The sequence below is a fragment of the Bos indicus genome, chromosome 1 (genome assembly GCF_029378745.1).
Source record: "Bos indicus isolate NIAB-ARS_2022 breed Sahiwal x Tharparkar chromosome 1, NIAB-ARS_B.indTharparkar_mat_pri_1.0, whole genome shotgun sequence".
NCBI lineage: Eukaryota > Metazoa > Chordata > Mammalia > Artiodactyla > Bovidae > Bos > Bos indicus.
The window spans coordinates 61,404,696-61,428,341 of record NC_091760.1 but is presented as its reverse complement, the minus strand read 5'-3'; the positions used below and the strand labels follow the sequence as shown (position 1 = coordinate 61,428,341).

Here is a 23,646-nt window from a genome sequence, read left to right as displayed (position 1 = left end):
CTTTGACTGTGTGGATCACAATAAACTGTGGAAAATTCTGAAAGAGATGGGAATACCAGACCACCTGACCTGCCTCCTGAGAAATCTGTATGCAGGTCAGGAAGCAACAGTTAGAACTGGACGTGGAACAAATAGCTGGTTCCAAATAGGAAAAGGAGTACGTCAAGGCTGTATATTGTCACCCTGCTTATTTAACTTATATGCAGAGTACATCATGAGAAATGCTGGGCTGAAGGAAGCACAAGCTGGAATCAAGATTGCCGGGAGAAATATCAATAACCTCAGATATGCAAATAACACTACCCTTATGGCAGAAAGTGAAGAAGAACTAAAGAGCCTCTTGATGAAAGTGAAAAAGGAAAGTGAAAATGTTGGCTTAAAGCTCAACATTCAGAAAACTAAGATCATGGCATCTGGTCCCATCACTTCATGCCAAATAGATGGGGAAACAGTGTCAGACTTTATTTTTCTGGGCTCCAAATTCAATGCAGATGGTGATTGCAGCCATGAAATTAAAAGATGCTTACTCCTTGAAAGGAAAGTTATGACCAACCTAGACAGCATATTAAAAAGCAGAGACATTACTTTGCCAACAGAAGTCCGTCTAGTCAAGGCTATGGTTTTTCCAGTGGTCATGTATGGATGTGAGAGTTAGACTATAAAGAAAGCTAAGCACAGAAGAATTGATCTTTTGAACTGTGGTGTTGGAGAAGACTCTTGAGAGTCCCTTGGTCTGCAAGGAGATCCAACCAGTCCATCCTAAAGGAGATCAGTCCTTGGTTTTCATTGGAAGGACTGATGTAGAAGATGAAACTCCAATACTTTGGCCACCTGATGGGAAGAGCTGAGTCATTTGAAAAGACCCTGATGCTGGGAAAGATTGAGGGTAGAAGGAGAAGGGGAATACAGAGGATGAGATGGTTGGATGGCATCACTGACTCAATGGACATGGTATTGGGTGGACTCCGGGAGTTGGTGATGGACAGGGAGGCCTGGCATGCTGTGGTTCATGGGGTGGCAAAGAGTCGGACACTACTGAGTGACTGAACTGAACTGAATGGAAAACAGAAAAAGAAATAGGTGGCCCATAAAGTACTTTGTAGCTTTTAAGGATATGTCATGGCAACCCACTCCAATGCTGTTGCCTGGAAAATCCCATGGATGAACGTGCCTGGTAGGCACGTAGTCCATTGCGTCCAAAGAGTGGGACACAATTGAGCGACTTCACTTTCACTTTCATGATTTAAGGCTAAATCTTATAGGGTTTTCCTGGAGGAAGGGGTGGGTTTTTAGTAGATTCAGGAATAACCTGAATTTTCACCTATTCTATTATTATAGTGAACACCAACCTTTATCATATAAAATGTCTTTTTGAGTGCAAAGGGGGAAAAGATACATTTCTCTTCTGTTGTAAAGTCTCCAGGTGCCATTTCTCAGACCTTGGAAACAGCCCAGTTGCTATTTGCCACCTACCCTAGGTAGCCTGGTATTTTTGAGCTTCCCTCTGCTCGTTACCCCTATTGTTGCCAAATAACAAAACCATCTGCTCTGGTTGGACAGCATCTGAAGATGATTCTGTAAGTTCCAGAAACAAGAAAGTGATTTGGCCCAGGTAAAGGCAAGAGGGCAGATTCCTTCCTTCCTCCTATCCATTAATTCAACTCCTGGATGCTTTCCCCGATTAGCAAAAATGAACATCCAAACAGCTGGAACAAAGATCTGGGAATAGGAGATTTTGGAGGAGCTGCTGACTTGCTGAGTAAGTGCAGCCTCAGTGAGCAGAGTCAGGATAGATCCATTTGCTCTTATTTAGCAAGGCAATGACCCGTACGTGGAAACAGCCATTTGACATCCCACGGAGTAAACCTATTGCTGAAGCAGCAATAATGGGCATCCTTAACTGGGCATGAATGCAAATGTTGCTGTCTGAATAATTTGTCCCCTTTTTAAACCAGCCCACACACTTAGATGCCAGGGTAAATTGTGAGCATTTAATAAATATAGACAAATTCCAATTTAATGTACTTTCTTTTCAGGTAGACTAGGGAACTCAACTAGATGCAGATATCTATGCCATACATGTAACACCCTAAGCACACATCAACCACTGAGCGGTATGCAAGTGAGTGCATAGCAAGTCGTTGCCCCATGGCCACTAGATCTGAGTAATTTACAGCAGGCTGACCCAAATTCACCCTCCCTTTTGGTAGTGCTTACTGTCTGGATGGGTCTATAGGGACAGTTTTGGGATGAATCTGACTGCCTAGAACAGTGTCAGGAACTCATGGCACCACTTGAGAATGCTATGTAATGTAGGACTCAAAGCCGAGAAAAGTACGTCTTACCCAGCTTGGCCACACGGTCAACTGCCAGCTACATCTCAGAGGACTGTAACGAGTGAGGCTTCAGGCACTTTCAGTTGCATGTACAGTTCAGAAACTACTCCTGCCGGATTAAAAAAAAAATTAAAAGAGGATGGCTTTTTCTTGACTGCCCATTGTTTTAATATGTCATTTTCACAAACTTCCTCACTGCAGTTTCCCTGACTTTACCACATTATCGGAGAAGGCGATGTCACCCCACTCCAGTACTCTTGCCTGGAAAATCCCATGGACAGAGGAGCCTTGTGGGCTGCAGTCCATGGGGTCGCGAAGAGTCGGACACGACTGAGCAACTTCTCTTCCACTTTTCACTTTTATGCATTGGAGAAGGAAATGGCAACCCACTCCAGTGTTCTTGCCTGGAGAATCCCAGGGACAGGGGAGCCTGGTGGGCTGCTGTCTATGGGTCGCACAGAGTCAGACATGACTGAAGCGACTTAGACTTACCACATTATCAGTCATATGGTACTTGGTATTGCTTTGTTTTATACATACATTTTATCTTTTTCTCAAAATTGTTAGTATATTATTCCTCTTTCTATATTTTGTTCATTGTTTGCTACATGCATAAGTGCAGCATTTGTAATCATTCCTGGCAGAGAAATTTGAGTAACTGAAGCTCATAATGAGTTTCTCCTACCTTCAGCCTCATCTGACACTCAGAGAACCCATATTTTCCCATTCACCCATGAAATTTGTATCTAAAAGGAATCATGTTCCTGGAGAGTGCTCCTTTTCAAATACCTACTTTGGAGGCTGATGTTTTTTGCTTTACAAATGGATCCTAATAAGAGTGGGAGCTAGTACTAGTGGAAAGAAATTACCATTGCTAGTTATTTTATTCTACTGCAAGGTCTAAGGCTTCAGAGACTCAAATTATGGACACAAAACACCTGACAATATCTGTTGTCTGCAAGACAGTACAAATTATATAAGGGTGACAAAAGTTTATTGAGAGTGTTTTCCTCTTTGATCCATTATTTATTTATTATTAAAATATATCTGGTTACAGTGTTGTGTTAGTTTCAGGTGTACATCCCTTTTTCAGATTATTTTCCCTTATAGGTTATTACAAAATACTGAGTAGGGTTCCTTATGCTCTACTTGTTGCTTATCTGTTTTATATATAGCAGTGTGAAAGTGAAAATGAAAGTCACTCTTTGCAACTGACTCTTTGCGACCCCGTGGACTATACAGTCCATGGAATTTTCCGAGCCAGAATACTGGAGTGGGTAGCTGTTCACTTCTCCAGGGGATCTTCCCAACTCAGGAATCGAACCAAGATTTCCTGCATTGCAGGCAGATTTGCAGCTTCTCTGCCAACTGATCTACCAGGGAAGCCCATATATATATATATATATATATATATTTGTGTGTGTGTGTATGTATGTATGTATGTAGCAGTGTGCACATGTTAATCCCAGCCTTCTAATTGATCCCTCCCCGACCTGGAGTGTTTTTGCTTTTTCCCTGGAGCTTCTAAAAATTTGGGGAAAACTTATTTAACTTATGGTTCTACACTATCATATCTATGACATTTTTATGTCACTTTTTGTTGTAGCTATAAAGTGTCCAGACATTAACTGAAGGGTTGACATATTGATATATGTCAATATTGACATATGACATATTGACATAGCTCTGTCCATTAATAGATAAAAACTGAGTGCATGTCCTTGGGGTAATTTATTTTTAATACTGATATTAATAATCGATTATGAATTGTAATAATTACTTTTATCCTTTTGGCAATAATGGTGGCTGTAAAACTATATTTAAAATACCATTGGCCATAGAAATGTTAAGAATTCTTTTATCATGTTATCTTAGAAGTAATAAGGCCAACACTGCTTTTTTTAACTAGTGTTAGCATGTAATAAATAATGGCTACACTATAGATTGAACCTCTTTCCGTTCACTCATGTTCAGCCCTAATAGTAATCCCATAACATAGCCTAATATCAATGTTGCACATTGCTTCCTGTTAACAGATGAGGAAACAGATTTAAATAATCGGTCATTAGTTTGCTCATTTTTAGGCATTCAAAATATATTAAGTACCTACAGTGTGCCTAATCATGGGGATTCAAAATCAAACTCACATATCAGAGAATGTGTGATCGCCTTATGAGCTGGTGGCAGGGCAGGGTCAGAATCCCCTGGCTCTCAGTCTAGTTCACTGTGCTACATTTTCCATTCCTGTCATCCATCCTAGAAACTACCACACCATGCAGCTAAACGTGCTTCAGTGGCATTTTCAGAAGCAAATGCCAGGCTGGATGGATGATTGATGTTTCACAAGATGGCATTTATGAGTTATATTGTGTATTTTTATCCTTATCGTTGAATTCTTTGATCGTGCTTATTAAAAACAAGTGCTACTCAAAAAATCCCTGTAGATTTTTGAAACCAATTCTTATATATACCTGCCATACTGTTCCATAGTCTGTTATCTATGCAAAAGATAGGGTTTAAGTTTGTCTAACCTTAGGAAAGAAAGGGTAGAAATTAGGAAGCTGACAGTGTTGTGTTTTTAACACCCCCTCACTGCCATACACAGTGGTACACACACCTTGCCCCAACTTCAAATGAACAATAACTGAGACCAATTTGTTTCTAATTTGTACCATTAGGAATGACATTTTGAATTGAATACAAGTAATAACACTAATTATTTGAGGTTAGGGAAATGAGCCAACTGACCACTTTTCTCCCCTATTATGAAACTTATTATTTTCCTTCTGTAGGCTGGTCAGTTAGGAACTGAGGATAAAGGCAGTAAAACATTCACAGCCAAAATTAGATGGCTATGCAAACCTAGGAGTATTTTTAAAGCAGTCTGTGCTGGCAGATAAGATGCAATTGTAGACATGCAACTAAGTTGATTCTGTGGGAGTACAGTGAGGACCTAAGCAGAGATGACAATTTTCCTTTCCTCTATGGAAAGAACCCCCTTCAAAATTTTCCCTTATTATGACTGCTTCTCAATTTGGAACAATTAGGATTTTTTGGTTTAAGAAACTGAAATTGACTGGCTAATTTTATGTAAGAAGGGGATGATACATTGGAAGAATATGGAATAGCTCGCAGAACCAAAGGAAAAGCAGAAATATCTTGCCCTGGAAACCACAAAATCCTGGATCTCTAGATGCAAGTTACAGACACTAGTGAAAAATAATGGTTCTTTCAGGTGGTTGCTTTCATGCTATGTTTTAGCTAACTATTGCTGATGAACAAACCAGTCTGGAATTCATGGGCATAAAGCAATAATAATTATTCTTTGTTTCTCACAAGTGTACAAGTCAGGACACTTCTATGCTGGGCTTCACTACAGGTGACTGTGTTCCTGGGGTTGTCAGATTCATCAAGTGAAAATACAGGATTCCAGTTAAATTAGAATTTTAGATAATGAATAACTTTTTAGTATAAATATATTCCATGAAATATTTGGAACATACTTTAAAAATTTGCTGTTTATCTGAAACTCCTGTTTGACTGCATATGTCATATTTTATCTGGCAATCCTATTTGCTGCTTCCCATCCTCCTTCTCCAGGGATCAAAAGACTCGGTTGAGCACGTTCTTCTCCTGATAAAGGCAGAGGCAGGAGACCAAGGGAGTCCAGTTGTGCCAGCATTTGTCAAGACTCTGCTTATATGACCTGTACTGATATCTTTGGCCAAAATAAATAACATGCTCCAGGAACGGAAAAATGTGTACCCCCCGCAATAGGAGGGCCTGGGCATGGCACAGGCTGTAGAAAGAGGGCAGAGTGGAAAACTGGACATTAACACAGTCAATCAGTTTCCACTTCTTCTTCATCTATTTTTTATAAAAACCAAGTTCTAGGGAATGTGTGTGCTTAGTTGTGTCAGACTCTTTGTAGCCTCTTGGGTTGTAGCCTGCCAGTCTCCTCTGTCCTTTGCATTTTTCAGGCAAGAAATACTGGAGTGGATTGCCATTTCCTTCTCCAGGGGGTCTTCCTGACTCAGGGATTGAACCCACATCTCCTGTGTCTTCTATATTATAGGCAGAATATTTACCTGCTGAGCTATTGGGGAAGTCAGTTCTAGAGAGAGAGGGTCTGAAATGTATAACTTAGGTAATTTTCATTGGCTGAGGGAAGAAAAAAAGGTCACCTGATTGAAAATCCCAGCAAACCAATGGCAGTGAGATGAGAGGTAGTTCTCCAAAGGAAAACTAGGGTGTCTTACCAGAAGAAGAAGGCATGGACTGGGGCAGGTGAAACAGTCTACTATATCCTTGACTTTGCCTGCTTTTCCACTTTTGTTCATACACGAGAAATGTTAGTCTCATACAAAAGAGAAGAAGGAATGAGTTTGAACCTGGAAAACTGTACAAAAATGCAGAGGCAGCTCTGAGTCCCCAAAATACAGAGCAAACCCTAGAGATCTAGTAGAGATAGTGGATAAGAAAATTACCAAAAATGTGACACAGGACAATAAAACCATGAGTGCCAGAGTCTGATTGACTGTGTCCTAATCTTACTTAATGCTGATTCATTGCACAGCTGAAGGAATTCATATATCCCAGAACAACTAGATGCTAACATTATTTTAGAAACTTCCATTCACTTCGTACTGCATATAAGGGGAAAAACATGCATTTAACATCAACTGTATGTGAATTTCAGTGAAAAAATATTACCTATTTAATAATTCAGATTTAAAAATAACTTTAGGGTGCATCATATTCACTCTACATTTTTTTTTAACAATGGAAACCCTGAGGATTACTTTGAATAATGTATTTTGATAATGTCCTGAAAGATGGGTATCTAAATTATGTTTTTCACTCAGTATTTTAGGAGGGGTTATTCTAATAAACAATTAATTTTGAAACAAGCAACACCTAATAATAATGTGGTGTCTGAAAGATTACTGAATTATATTTTCAAATATTTTGATAAGTGGTAAGTAAGGTTTATATTTATATTTCCCAGAAAATATTACTCTGGCCAAATAGGTTACACTATGTATGGTAATTCTGAAAACCAAAATGATGTACACATTTTATATTATTTAGTAAATGCTATTGGGGAAATTGGCTAAAAAATATGGGAGAAAATCTAGTTACAATTCACACCATAAGTATATTACATATGATGTAAAGAGTTCAATTTTTCTTAATGAAACAGATCATTAAAACAAAAAAAGAAGCAGAGATAAACATTGAACTGATCTGATGTTATAGAAGGATCTAATATACCCAGAAGCAATAGAAGAAAGCACAAGAGAAAGAGAAACAAAAAAGTTAAGACATTGGGACTTACCTGTGGTGGTACAGTGGATAGGACTCCATGCTTCCACTTATTTGCAAAGCAGAAATAGAGACACAGGTGTAGAGAGCAAACTTATGGATACCAAGGGTGGAAGAAGGGGTAGGATAAATTAAGACATTGTGGTTGACATACATACATACATTCAGTTCAGTTCAATCACTCAGTCATGTCCGACTCTTTGCGACCCCGTGAATCACAGCACGCCAGGCCTCCCATCCATCACCAACTCCCGGAGTTTACCCAAACTGATGTCTATCGAGTCGGTGATACCATCCAGCCATCTCATCCTCTGTCATCCCCTTCTCCTCCTGCCCCCAATCCTGCCCAGCATCAGGGTCTTTTCCAATGAGTCAGCTCTTCGCATGAGGTGGTCAAAGTACTGGACTTTCAGCTTCAGCATCAGTCCTTCCGATGAACACCCAGGACATACATTACTATGTATAAAGCGGTTAACTAACTAATGAGAACCTCCTCTATAGCACAGGGAACTCTACTTAGTGCTGACAAGGCTCGGAAGGAGAGCTAAAAAAGAGGGGATATGTAAGATCCCCTGGGGTAGGAAGTGCAACCGACTCTAGTATTCTTGCCTGGAAAGGTTCATGGACAGAGAAGCCTGGTGGGCTATAGTCCATGGAGCCTCTAAGCACAGCACACATGATGTCTTACCAGTTGTTAATCTTACACATCATATGTATAACTGATTTACTTTATTATACAGCAGAAACTAACATTATAAAGCAACTATACTCCAATAAAATATTTTTAAATAAAAATAAATTTGAAAAGTACTAATATCCTTTGAATAAAAATTGTTAGGAAATACTCAAGAAAGAGAAAACCAAAACAAATTACCCAGAATACTGTAATAACCCAAGAATTGAGCATAAATCAATATTTCAGTGACTTTGATAAATAACTTATGTTTGCTGATGCAAATAAGGTTAACATGTTAAACAGTATTTCCTGAGTAGTCATCCTTACTGAGAATTAAAATAGATTAAAAACTATTTGGAACCACTTTTGCAAAAGCAAGTGTAATAGAGAGGAGTTAAGTATAGAAGATTTGTAAGCCTTTTGGTTTGGGGACTAGCTCTATAATTCCTTAGCTAATGTGATTTTGTTTCCCGCATTTTGTGCCTTATATCCACATGTGTAAAATGCCAATAATAATAAAAACACTTTTTTACTTCTCAGAATCTTTATTAAAATTTCACTGGTAATAGAATAAAAACTTCGATTTGTCACTTTAATGTTATCAGTGATGGGGTAAATGTAGACTGCATGGATTGCTATAGGAAACTAGGAAGGAACTTTCAAGGCCTCAAACAAAAAAGATATATATATTTATATACATACATGTATGTTATGTATAAAACTCCTGAGGTATAGAAGAAAAAAATTAAAACTCAGAAATGTCTATAATCGGGGAAACTGGACATCAAGTTTATTGTAATTCCTAAAATATATGAACATTTTTTTGCCCCATGGCTAATTTTTTTTCCAGTTGACACCAAAATAGATAACTGGATTGGTTACTAAAGACATACTGATAAAAGCTGTGTTGTTTCAGTTGTTCAGAATAAGAGCTTGCTCTTTCCTGAGAAAAATTTAATGAGATGACTTCCTTGAGCTCAGAAAAGAGTTGGGGAGAAGATTTTCATTCTTTTTTTTTTTTATTTTCCAAACACTCTGTGAACACTTAATATTCCAAATATTGTGCTCTGTAAGATTTAGTGGTCAAGAAAACAAAAGCCCTCCTTATCTGCCTCTTTCAGTTTAATGACAGGCATAGGTAAATAATCCAGCAATTATGGTTCAGTGCTGTGTGGAGAAATACAGGGTACAATATGAAAACACAAGATAGGCACCCAGTATGGAATCAGGAGTGGGCTGGAGTGGGGTTGGGGTGATGACAAGACAGTCTCCTGGAACAAGTGCGAAATCAAGCTGACAAGTTGAAACCCGAAGGAGGAAATGGAACAACCATATGAAAAGTTGAAAGAAAACTATTCCATTAGAAAAAAAAAAAAAGTAGAATGTTAAATGCCTGGGAGTAAACAAAGATGGTGTATTCCAGGAACCAAAAGTTGTTTGATCTAATTGGTTGGTACAACTCAAACAGAATATGAAATAAGGCAGGAGAGAGAATCAGGGGCTAACCATGAATGGCCTATTAAGTCATATTAAGAAGTTTTGATTTTATCTTGAGGGCAATGAGGTTGAAGGATATAGTACTCATATTTGCAATTTAGGGGAAAATTTTGATTGCAGTATGGTGAATGAATGACAGTGAGCTTGAAGAGAGAACACTTAGAGGTAAAAAAAAAAAAAAAAAAAAAAAACTAGTTATAATGCAATTGAGAGTGATAAATGAATCTGAGAGATATTTAAAAGTCATAAGCCATAGAATTGGGGGTCCACTTTATGCAGGGACAGTAAAGGAGAGAGAGCAATCAAGGAAGATAAACTTCTTTTTTGATTTGGGCAACTGTTTGCATAATAACACCATTACTGAAAGAAAAAACTGATCACAAAATTACAAGTTCTCTGTGGGAAGGAAGATGATGACCCCAATTCTGAGTATATTAAATCCTGTATTTCTGTGAGACAGTTGATAGAACTATAGAATAGTCATTTCATTGAAAGTATAGATGTAAAGGTCATGAGAAAAACATGGGCTGAAGATACTGATGTGGAAGTCATCAGTATCATGGCTGTAGCTTTTGAAGCTACAGAGTTTATGTGTAGTGAGTGATCACATTGCATAATATAAAAAAATGTGGACGGTGATCAGACCTTCAGATGTTTAGGGAATGGGATAAGGTAAGCCCAAAAGTTAAACTTGGAAGGCTGGCCAAAAGGATAAGAGGAAAAGCAGTTGAGTTTGGTGACCTAAAAACTAAGAAAAGGAAGAATGATGTTCGGTTCAGTTCAGTTGCTCAGTCATGCCCGACTCTTTGCGACCCCATGAAGCACAGCACGCCAGGCCTCCCTGTCCATCACCAACTCCCAGAGTTCACTCAAACTCACATCCATCGAGTCAGTGATGCCATCCAGCCATCTCATCCTCTGTCGTCCCCTTCTCCTCCTGCCCCCAATCCCTCCCAGCACCAGAGTCTTTTCCAATGAGTCAACTCTCCGCATGAGGTGGCCAAAGTACTGGAGTTTCAGCTTTAGCATCATTCCTTCCAAAGAAATCCCAGGGCTGATCTCCTTCAGAATGGACTGGTTGGATCTCTTTGCTGTCCAAGGGACTCTCGAGAGTCTTCTCCAACACCACAGTTCAAAAGCATCAATTCTTCAGCACTCAGCTTTCTTCACAGTCCAACTCTCACATCCATACATGACCACTGGAAAAACCATAGCCTTGACTAGACGGACCTTTGTTGGCAAAGTAATGTCTCTGCTTTTCAATACGCTATCTAGGTTGGTCATAACTTTCCTTCCAAGGAGTAAGCATCTTTTAATTTCATGGCTGCAGTCACCATCTGCAGTGATTTTGGAGCCCAAAAAAATAAAGTCTGACACTGTTTCACTGTTTGCTCATCTATTTCCCATGAAGTGATGGGACCAGATGCCATGATCTTCGTTTTCTGAATGTTGAGCTTTAAGCCAACTTTTTCACTCTCCTCTTTCACCTTCATCAAGAGGCTTTTTAGTTCTACTTCACTTTCTGCAATAAGGGTGGTGTCATCTGCATATCTGAGGTTATTGATATTTCTCCAGGCAATCTTGATTCCCGTTTGTGCTTCTTCCAGCCCAGCATTTCTCATGATGTACTCTGCATATAAGTTAAATAAGCAGGGTGACAATATACAGCCTTGACGTACTCCTTTTCCTCTTTGGAACCAGTCTGTTCCATGTCTTGTTCTAACTCTGCTTCCTGACCTGCATACAAATTTCTCAGGAGGCAGATCAGGTGGTCTGGTATTCCCATCTCTTTCAGAATTTTCCAGTTTCTTGTGATCCACACAGTCAAAGGCTTTGGCATAGTCAATAAAGCAGAAATAGATGTTTTTCTGGAACTCTCTTGCTTTTTTGATGATGATCCAGTGGATGTTGGCAATTTGGTCTCTGGTTCCTCTGCCTTTTCTAAAACCAGCTTGAACAACTGGGAGTTCACAGTTCACATACTGCTGAAGCCTGGCTTGGAGAATTTTGAGCATTACTTTACTAGTGTGTGAGATGAGTGCAATTGTGCGATAGTTTGAGCATTCTTTGGCATTGCCTTTCTTTGGGATTGGAATGAAAACTGACCTTTTCCAGTCCTGTGGCCACTGCTGAGTTTTCCAAATTTGCTGGCGTATTGAGTGCATCGCTTTCACAGCATCATCTTTCAGGATTTGAAAATAGCTCAGCTGGAATTCCATCACCTCCACTAACTTTGTTCATAGTGATGCTTTCTAAGGCACACTTGACTTCACATTCCAGGATGTCTGGCTCTAGGTGAGTGATCACACCATCATGATTATCTGGGTCATGAAGATTTTTTTGTACAGTTCTTCTGTGTATTCTTGCCACCTCTTCTTAATGTCTTCTGCTTCTGTTGGGTCTATACCATTTCTGTCCTTTATGGAGCCTATCTTTGCATGAAATGTTCCCTTGGTATCTCTAATTTTCTTGAAGAGATCTCTAGTCTTTCCCATTCTGTTGTTTTCCTCTATTTCTTTGCATTGATCGCTGAGGAAGGCTTTCTTATCTCTTCTTGCTATTCTTTGGAACTCTCCATTCAGATGCTTATTATCTTTCCTTTTCTCCTTTGCTTTTCGCTTCTCTTCTTTTCACAGCTATTTGTAAGGCCTCCCCAGACACCCATGTTGCTTTTTTGCATTTCTTTTCCATGGGGATGGTTTTGATCCCTGTCTCCTGTACAATGTCACGAACCTCCATCCATTGTTCATCAGGCACTCTGTATATCAGATCTAGTCCCTTAAATCTATTTCTCACTTCCACTGTATAATCATAAGGGATTTGATTTAGGTCATACCTGAATGGTCTAGTGGTTTTCCCTACTTTCTTCAATTTCAGTCTGAATTTGGCAATAAGGAGTTCATGGTCTGAGCCACAGTCAGCTCCTGGTCTTGTTTTTGTTGACTGTATAGAGCTTCTCCATCTTTGGCTGCAAAGAATATAATCAATCTGATTTTGGTGTTGAGCATCTGGTGATGTTCATGTGTAGAGTCTTCTCTTGTGTTGTTGGAAGAGGGTGTTTGCTATGACCAGTGCATTTTCTTGGCAAAACTCTATTAGTCTTTGCCCTGCTTCATTCTGTATTCCAAGGCCAAATTTGCCTGTTACTCCAGGTGTTTCTTGACTTCCTACTTTTGCATTCCAGTCCCCTATAATGAAAAGGACATCTTTTGGGGGTGTTAGTTCTAAAAGGTCTTGTAGGTCTTCATAGAACCGTTCAACTTCAGCTTCTTCAGCATTACTGGTTGGGGCATAGACTTGGATTACTGTGATATTGAATGGTTTGCCTTGGAAACGAACAGAGATCATTCTATCATTTTTGAGATTGCATCCAAGTACTGCGTTTCGAACTCTTTTGTTGACCATGATGGCTACTCCATTTCTTCTGAGGGATTCCTGTCTGCAGTTGTAGATATAAGGGTCATCTGAGTTAAATTCACCCATTCCAGTCCATTTTAGTTCGCTGATTGCTAGAATGTCGACATTCACTCTTGCCATCTCCTGTTTGACCACTTCCAATTTGCCTTGATTCATGGACCTGACATTCCAGGTTCCTATGCAATATTGCTCTTTACAGCATCTGACCTTGCTTATATCACCAGTCACATCCACAACTCGGTATTGTTTTTGCTTTGGCTCCATCCCTTCATTCTTTATGGAGTTATTTCTCCACTGATCTCCAGTAGCATATTGGGCACCTACTGACCTGGGGAGTTCCTCTTTCAGTATCCTATCATTTTGCCTTTTCATACTGTTCATGGGGTTCTCAAGGCAAGAATATGAAGTGGTTTGCCATTCCCTTCTCCAGTGGAGAATCTCAAAAACGTTTTGCAATCTCAAAAACAACAGAATGATCTCTGTTCGTTTCCACATTCTGTCATATCTCTCTACCATGACCCGCCTGTCTTGGGTGTCCCCAGGGGCATAGCTTTGTTTCACTGAGTTAGACAAGGCTGTGGTCCTTGTGTGATTAGATTGACTAGTTTTCTGTGAGTATGGTTTCAGTGTGTCTGCCTTCTCATGTCCACTTGCAACACCTACTGTCTTACTTGGGTTTCTCTTACCTTGGACATGGGGTATCTCTTCACGGCTGCTCCAGCAAAGTGCAGCTGCTGCTCCTTACCTTGGACGAGGGGTATCTCCTCACCACAGCCCCTGCTGACCTTGAACGTGGAATAGCTCCTCTAGGCCCTCCTGCGCCCGCACAGCCACCGCTCCTGGGACGTGAGGTAGCTCCTCCCGGCCGCAGCCCCTGACCTCGGACGTGGGGTGACTCTTCTTGGCCTGCCTCCTCTCGGGCATGGGGTCCTCCCGGCTTCTGCCCCTAACCTCAGACGTGGGGTAGCGCCAGTCGCGGCCGCCCACGCTAAATGCACCGGTCACATCCGCCCATGCTAAAATGATGTGACTATCAACAAAAAATACTTCAGAGAAAAATGGGAATAATAACAAAATTTTTCATTGGACCTAAAAGCAATATCGTTCAAGGACATTGGTGAGCTTCTTGAGAGCAGTTTCTTTGGAAGTTAATGAGTGAGTCTAGATTGCACGGAAGGTTGGAGTATGAAATGTGAATTAGGGAATGAAGACATGAGATAGAACAGTTCCTTCAAGAACGTGGAGATAGAGAGGTTTGAAAATAGGTAAGATGGGATTTGGCAGGGTTGTGGGGGGTCTTCTCTCTAGAACAGAAAGACTACATCATATATAAATGCTTATGGGAAAAAACTTCCAATAAAATAAGAAGATAAATGGTGGAGTAAAAACTATTAGTTAGTGACCCAGGATGAGATACAATGTAAGCACGATTACATTTCTAACTGTTTAGCCCAGATGCTGTCTACATCTCCAGTATCTGAGAGCCAGAGCCTAAACATATTGTCCTTAATTAGGAAAAGGAATATAGTTGGTGGCCGAAACATAGCCCTGTAGTCAATTGTTCTTTATTTTATTCTCAGTTTTATCACCACCTGTCTATGTAACATTGAACAAGTGACCACCCCCCATTTTGTGCCATGTAAAATCAAAGTCCTTAGTACATATATATTTCTCATATAAAGAAGAGGCAATATAGTAAATTTTATCATTGTTAAAAGCTCTCAGGGATCTTGACCATTGGAGATTTTTGTTTTGTTAATTTTCATGTTTTTATAGTCAATATTTTAGGGGTATGGAGTCTTTCCCCCTCCACTTTTTCTTTTTAAATTAGACCATAGTTGTTTTTTGTTTTTTTTTTCTGTACTCCGTGTCCTGTCTTGGAATTCAGAATTAACAATGAATTAAGTGATGTGAGCTCTTGTAATTACTACACAGCTTCCTTTTACAGATTTTAGATTGTTGAGGAAAGATTCCTAGGATGTCTAAGTCTTGTTCTCCAACACCATCATGAGTAGTATTGTATTTGTTATGGGACATGATCAGAACAATGGCTTATTCAATTGACAAAGAGAAAGTGTGACTATTAAACAATAGAACAATTGGACATACAGGAGCTCTGAATTCTAAGCCTAGCCATATTTCTTGATGGGATCACCTTTGATAAGCCATTATTCCACTCTGGGCCTCAAGTTCTTCCCTATTAAATGGGTATAACTTTTCAGGTCCTCCTTGTGAAAGTCTAAGATACTATATTATAAGTCAAAGTATGAATATGAGAAAAATACTCTTAACCCAAAGAGGAAACAGAAACTCTACCAATAGAAATTAATAAGTAACAGGAATCAACTACATTCTATTTCTGCCATTGTGTTTGGTTTGGAATTATTGGTTCCTACCCAGAGCCCATATAAGATGCCATCGTGAGAAGAATGCTAGTCAAGAGAATTCTCCTCCCACTTCCTCCTTTGACACTCTGCCCTGGTCAGTTGCCCATCAATAACTGCTAACAGAGATCTGCAGAATCTTATGGTTGTCAGGCAGCTGTTTCTACAAGCAGAAAATGTTCCCGTTTTATTTGTCTCTGCGCAGAGTCTCTAATGGGCAGGAAGAGTGGGGGGGAAAAGTTTTTTAGTTTGGTTTTGTTTTTTATTGAACTTCTTCATGCTTTGTTGTCTTCTTCCCTCCCCTGACACAGAGTTTCTCAGGGACAGCACAAGCAACTAAGAGTTAAAAAAAATAGGAAAAGGAAAATCACCGTCAAAGCATAAACTCTCCAATTTGTAATCAGGGCATAACCTCTGTGATGAAATTTGTGAGTAAGTAATTCACTTTCCACTTAAGCCCACCAGTATGAAATCTAATGTTGCTGCCCTGAACACTAATGAAGGAAGTCAGACGGCAGTACAGCTAGCCCCTGGGGACTCATTTCTCACATCACCAAAAAGTAATTCCCATTATTTTTGGCCATCTGGTAGCCTGGATTGTGAAGATGAAGTTTCATTCAAGTAGGGCTTAAGAGTGTGGGCCCTGGAGTCTTTTTAGATTCACATCTGTTTTCTGCTTGTCACCTAGCCTCTTCTATAACTTATTTTCCTACCCATAAATAAAATCCTCATAGGATATTATTTACTTATTATAAGGAGTTGTTGAGATATTACTTATAATTTACATAAGGTGTTGGGTCTTCCCATCATCCCATCCGATCCCATCACTTGTTGGCAAATAGATGGGGCAACAATGGAAACAGTGACAGACTTTATTTTGGGGAGGTCCAAAATCACTGCAGATGGTGACTGCAGCCATGAAATTAAAAGACGCTTGCTCCTTGAAAGAAAAGCTATGACCAACCTAGACAGCATATTAAAAAGCAGAGACATTACTTTGCCAACAAAGATCTGTCTAGTCAAAGCTATGGTTTTTCCAGTGGTCATATATGGATGTGAGAGTTGGACTATAAAGAAAGCTGAGCACCGAAGAATTAATGCTTTTGAACTGTGGTGTTGGAGAAGACTCTTGAGAGTCCCTTGGACTGCTAGGAGATCCAACCAGTCCATTCTAAAGGTGATCAGTCCTGGGTGTTCATTGGAAGGAGTGATGCTGAAGCTGAAATGCTAATACTTTGGCCACCTGATGCAAAGAACTGATTCATTTGAAAAGACCCAGATGCTAGGGAAGATTGAAGGCAAGAAGAGAAGGGAACAATAGAGGATGAGATGGTTGGATGGCATCACCAACATGATGGACATGAGTTTGAGTAGGCTCCGGGAGTTGGTGATGGACAGGGAAGCCTGGTGTTCTGCAGTCCATGGGGTCACAAAGAGTCAGACACAACTGAGTGACCTAACTGAACTTGGGGCTTCCCAGTGGCGCTAATTGTAAAGAACCTGCCTGCCAATGCAGGAGATGCAAGAGACGCAGGTTAGACCCCTGGGTCTGAAAGATCCCCTGGAGGAGGGCATGACAACCCACTCCAATGTTCTTGCCTGGAGAATCCATGGACAGAGGAGCCTGGCAGGCTACAGTTCTTAGGGTTGGAAAGAATAGGTTGTGACTAAAGAGACTTTGCACACATGCACGCCCTCCTGTCTGTGACATAGGCCTTATAAATTCCATGTTTAACCTCTGAGGTAACATCATCAGACCTGTCAGTCACCAAGATGATATTTAGGGCTTTCTGTTGTAGTGATTAACTAGGGGTTTCATTATGTGGCTAGATTGTAAACAACCAGATTACTGCATCTTAATAACAGAAATTGCAATCTGATATTAAATAACATTGCTTTTCTTTTCCTGACATTTGAAGAAAATACATTCATTTTATCTACATAAGAAAATAAATGTAAGTAGTACCTAGTGATAAGAAAAATCTATTCTTAATGCTTATACTTGTGCACACTCTCTAATAACAAAACCAGGTCCCTTGGAATCATAAAAGAGCTAAGATATTTTCATTGTGTTACTCTGTGTACTTCCTATAGTGCTTGACCACAGTGGAAAGATTCTCACCTTACAGTAAGACCCATCCTTTACATCTGCTCACTGAACCTGTAAGGAAGTCCTAAAGTATGTAATCTTCTTAACACAAAAATTCAAATGGTTCAAGTCAGAAAAGTACTTTGCTTAGATTTGCCACTTCCAATTGCATGGACCAGCACTGCAAACCTACTTTTAATGATGTGGTTACTTATTCCATTTGCTTTTGTCTTAACAGTTCCACCAAAGATCTCCAACATCTCTTCGGATGTCACTGTGAATGAGGGCAGCAACGTCACCCTGGTCTGCATGGCCAATGGCCGTCCTGAACCCGTGATCACCTGGAGACACCTTACACCAACTGGTAAGCAACTCTCCAGGCCCCAAGATACAACACACCATTTAAAATATCCTCATGCTTCTGTGATTCCATTGGATCCAAAAGGCAAGCCTGTGTGTTGTTATTAAAACACTATTAGAACTCCCTCCCTTGTATAACTATGGCTGATTCATGTTGATGTTTGGCAGAAGCCAACAGAATTCTCTAAAGCAATTATCCTTCAATTAAAAAGTAAATAAATTTTAAAAAACACTGTTAGAATAGTTGCATAGAGCTAACTTGTTTAGGGTCATCTCTGGTCTTGGCTAATATGTCCATCTCTATAAAGTCTATAACCATACCATAAATATATTATACTATATATATAGTTCTGTGGTTTATATATAAGGTATATTTCATTTTAATAGGCCACTCCCCCAAGGCAACCAATATAGAAACATTAAATGCATTAAATGACTTAATAATTATGTCTAAAGCAGGTCGGTATCTGAATGTCTTGGGACAATATTTTGTATGGATTAAATTCCCATAGTTCTTTGTGTGCTTTTTGTGTTGCTTTGCTTTTAAATATAGTTTCCTAATACTGTAGCACCTTGTGAAGAAATCTTTCAGGAATAATACAAAGTTGTGACTTGCAATAGCCTGTCCTTAGCATCTGGCTCTCTGGAGGGGTACCAGGCATGGACTAACCTTCATGAACTCATTATGCATCTCCAGCTATTGATGCTAATTTAATGAAAGTTGGAAAATCATTTCTCAGAAATGTCGTCTGCATTCTCTCCTCCTCCTTCCCACAACCGTCACTGGGTTCTGAGGTTCTACTGCCTTTTAAATCCCATTTAAATGTTTTTACCGAATTATTTAGGATTAACTGCACGTGTCCTCTCCTGCTCCACAGACTGAATTTTCTTACCTACAAAACTATGCCTTTGTGAATGACACAGTATTCACAGAATCGGGTCTGCTATTTAGTTCTTTCAGAAAGAGGAATTACGGATCAATTTTTCTTATAAAATATCATTTATTTTGGTAACTAGCCCCAAACATTTAACTCATTTATATCTGATATTCTCTTAACATTTTCTCATATAAATATCTACAGATTCAAATACAACATATTAATTTTGAAGTGAACACCATGAATATTGTTATGCAAAGCTCGATAGACAATGGGATCTATATTGATATACTTCTGAAAGACCAGACTAGGGTAGTGTTTGGTTATAGCATCTTTAAATAATTTTGTATTTTGTGGTATGAAAATATGGGCCTGCATTTCATATTAGCCCTCAAATTAATTTACCAGGTGAAGTTTGGACTAACCTATGGAATAGTCTTTTATTTAGGCACCAGTTCTGATTAGAGGCTTCTATTTTCTTAAGATGATGTTAAGTCAAAACTCGTTCTTGTTATTAATGCTTACAGCTTGTTATTTGTTGAGAATATATAAAAGCAGTAAATGAGGCACTTATTTATGGGATGAACCTCAAACTCATATCCTCTCATTCTCATTTTAAACCTCACATGGAAAAAAATACAAATGCAGGATTATCTGAAGTTTGAGCCACTGGTTATCATATACCTTTCCCCTGGATTAAATTTAACCTCCAGAGCACATTCTCCTTGAATGGAATTGCATATATTAACCCTCAATCCCACAACATACCTACATTTCTCCTGTAAAATTGATTTTACTAAGTGACAATTTGGTATAAAAGTTTGGGGCACATATTTAAGGATTTACAGAAGATATATCCTCTGAAATCATTGTATTTTCTGTAATGTTGCTTTGAGAGATTGTTATTGCATTACATAGTTTCCTCTGAAAGGACCCTTTGAGGAAGTTCCTCTTTTATTTCAGTATTTCTACTGTCCTATTTCTAAGCAATGGTTTGTTTTTTTAAATGAACCCAATGAATTTTTACAAATAATGAGGAGTCCTTCATTGTATTAGCTGTTACCAAACTTAGAGCCAAATTTATAACCAGTCTGAAAAAGAATAGAGGAAATCATATATAAATTACACCTTAATGAAATGGATTTTGAACAAACTGTGTGGGATTTATGGCATCAAATCCATATATAGACACACTCTTGCTTTCATCTTGTTTTCTTATCATTATTTTCATATCATCTCCCTTTTGTAATTAATTTAAATGTTTGTATAGTATTTATGATCTCTTATTTTTTATGGAATATATGGCAGATAAAAGAAAATAAGAAAGGAGGAAATAGATTATATTCAAGTTATAATCAAGAAATGAACTGCATTAATATTAATAAAAATGCCTTATCCCTTTGGTGCATTATTGACTAGTAAATAGTTTTGTTTTGTTTTTTTTTTCAGGGAAAAATACTATTGATGATCTGAAACGAAAGATAATTCTTTTTTATCCCCTCAGTTCAGAAAAGTAATGAAATCAAACCAGTTTCAAGACTTCCCCAGGCTTGTTCTATAAGTGTAGATTTTCATGGCTAACTTTAGTTAACTTGTTCATGACAGTAAACAAATGGTTTGAACCCTGAATAATCTGGTTATCCATGATATTTCAAGTCATCTAAAGATCAAAGGACAAACTAGATCTTCCAGAATAAAGGGACCATTTACATACAGTCAGAGAACCTGAGGGACTTCAAAATTAATAGAAAAATTGGTGTACACAGAAGGATTCCCAATAGTCGGGGGAGGGTGGTGTCAGGAAACTATAGTCCCTGGGCCAAATTCAACCCACCTCACTTTTTTTTGCATGCTTAGAATAATTTTTAAATGGTTAGAAAAAAATCAAAAGAATTTTAAAAAATATATGGACACTAAAATTTCCGTGCCCTTAAATACAGTTTTAATGAAATACAGCCATGCTTAGTCATTTATATGATGTCTATGGCTGCTGTAAAAAAAAAAAAAAAAAAGACAGCAGACTTTTGTTGCAACAGATATGGTTTAACCTTTAAAGCCTAAAATATTTTCTATCTGGCCCTTTACAGAATAGTTTAAAGACCCTTGCTCAAGACTATGGCTTGAAGCATAGGACAAGGATTTTCTGCATTCGTCTATGACTCCATGGGGCTTTGGGAAGATCTCCCATTAAGTTCCTAAATACATCTTAAGAGAAATAACTTTATTCTTCTATAATCTATCTAGGCCCTCTCTCTGGGTCAAATCCTGCCCTGGCACCTGCAAAACTACTTCCTTGCTTCATTCACAGGCTCAAGCTGCTGCTGCTGCTTGGTCGCTTCCAACTCTGTGTGACACTATGGACTGTATAGCCTGCCAGGTTCCTCTGTCCATGGGATTCTCCAGGCAAGAGTACTGGAGTGGGTTGCCATGCCCTCCTCCAGGGAATCTTTCCAACCCAGGGATCGAACCCGGGTTTCCTGCATTGCAGGCAGATTCTTTACCTCTGAGCCACTAGGGAAGCCCAAGGGAAGCCCACAGACTCAAGGACAGACTCCAATTCGCTCTACAATGGATATTAATTCCCAAGTCTACTTTTTCATCTTTTTCACATCTGACCTAAATAACCACCTGATCATAATCATATTCTTGATTACATGAGAGAGAATTTATCTTTACTATTCTATATAGGAAATTGAGGGGGGTGTTGTTTTGTGTGTTTTCCTTTGCAAAATTTGGAAACAGGGGTTGATCCTTTTCAGCTATAATCCAAAGCCTTTCATAAAGACACTCAAAGAAGAGGCTCTGCTCCCTGTGTGACAGCAAAGCTACCTGTAACCCATGGCCATACGAGCAAAAATCTCCAGCTAGCTTTGTTCAATAATTAATTGTGCCTTCAATAGAACAGAGTGTGACTGCCTTGCAGAGGAAATGTACCTGTAATTAGCTCGACCCCACAGGGACATTGAGCCCTGAAAAGGGGGAGATTTCATGCAGGGTTCACAAGTACTTGATTACCTGTCACTTGATGACACAAGGGGGAGAAAGGAAGGTAGGTGCAAGGTATATTTTTATGAGAAGAAGAATATTTATTACCTCTTAATTCAGTCCTTTTTTAAAAAAAAATTTGTTGGATCATTTTGTTTCTCTTTTCTTTTGACACCTGAAATCTCTTTTTCAAGAATACTGCAAGTGTTTTTTAATGAGGGAGATTAGAACAATGGTGAATTTTTTATATGTATAAAATCAGAACATACTTGATATAGATGGAAGAGAAGAGATTGATGAATTCTATGGTTCCCTTCCCCTGTATTTTTGATATCTTAATTTTTCTCTCCTCTTCAGTTCTTCTGTAGTCAAAATGATGTGTCACATATGCGGTTGTTAAATGTGACCTATTTTCTCCCTTAATTAAGTTAGACTTTCATAATCCTGTAACTCCCAGAGGGCAATTGCACTGTAACATGTATTTTCTATGGTGTGTTTGATCTCACTTCTATGAGCTAAGCTGCTCCCATCTTCATTTAACTTTGTTTCTAAATCTTTCTTCTCACATTCCAGAGGAAGTATCTTTCTCAACTGTGCCTCATGCCTTGTCAGGTTTGTTCATGGTTACAGAGTTTCTGGGCTTCCCTGGGAGCTCAGTGGTAAAGAATTCACCTGCCAATGCAGAAGATGCAGGTTCAATTCCTGAGTCAGGAAGATCCCCTGGTGAAGGAAATAGCAATACACTCTGATATTCTTGCCTGGGAAATCTCATGGATAGAGGAACCTAGTGGGCCACAGTCATGGAGTCACAAAAAGTTGGACACTACTTAGTGGCTAAACAACAATGACAACAATAGTTTTTCTATATATTTCATTTCTACAAAAGTTTTTACATCCTCAGTAGCTTTCTATACCTGGAACACTGAGAACTTAGCCCCTCAGGCTGAGAGCAATTTAGTAGGCATTTTATAATTCTCTTGCCTAAGTCAGATTTAACATCAGCACCACATATAGAAAGCTCATGTAAGGAATATTTTATATTTATAAAAGAACAAAAGAACACACAGTAATTTGAAAAGATACATGCATCCCAATGTTCAAACAACAGTATTTACAATTACCAAAATATAGCAGCAACCTATGTGTCCAAGAGATGAATGGATAAAAGAGATGTGGTTTAATTATACAGTGGAATGCTACTCAGCCATAAAAAAGAACTACATTTTGCCATTTGTGGCAACATGGATGGAACTAGGGATTATCATACTAAGTGAAGTGTCAGAGAGAGAAAGATAAATATATAATATCATGTGTATGTAGTATCTAAACAACAACAACAGTTGTATGTAGTATCTAAACAACAACAACAGTTGTATGTAGTATCTAAACAACAACAACAGTAGTATCAAACAACAGTATTTACAATTACCAAAATACAGCAGCAACCTATGTGTCCAAGAGATGAATGGATAAAAGAGATGTGGTTTAATTATACAGTGGAATGCTACTCAGCCATAAAAAAGTTCCATTTGTGGCAACATGGATGGAACTAGGGATTATCATACTAAGTGAAGTGTCAGAGAGAGAAAGATAAATATATAATATCATTTGTATGTAGTATCTAAACAATACAACAAACTAGTGAATATAAAAAAATAAATAAACGGACTCATAAAGAGAACTAACTAGTGGCTACTAG

General features: G+C 38.8%; 1 protein-coding gene across 2 annotated transcripts in view; it reads left to right on the top strand.

Annotated features, from left to right (window-relative positions):
• The window catches only part of LSAMP (limbic system associated membrane protein), a 634,880-nt gene that overhangs the window by 381,996 nt on the left and 229,238 nt on the right, over positions 1-23,646 (top strand). For both annotated transcript variants that reach the window (XM_070788402.1, XM_019984807.2), the window contains exon 3: positions 17,963-18,088. In XM_070788402.1, the coding sequence (XP_070644503.1) occupies positions 17,963-18,088 (126 nt within the window). The remainder of the gene's footprint in view (positions 1-17,962; positions 18,089-23,646) is intronic.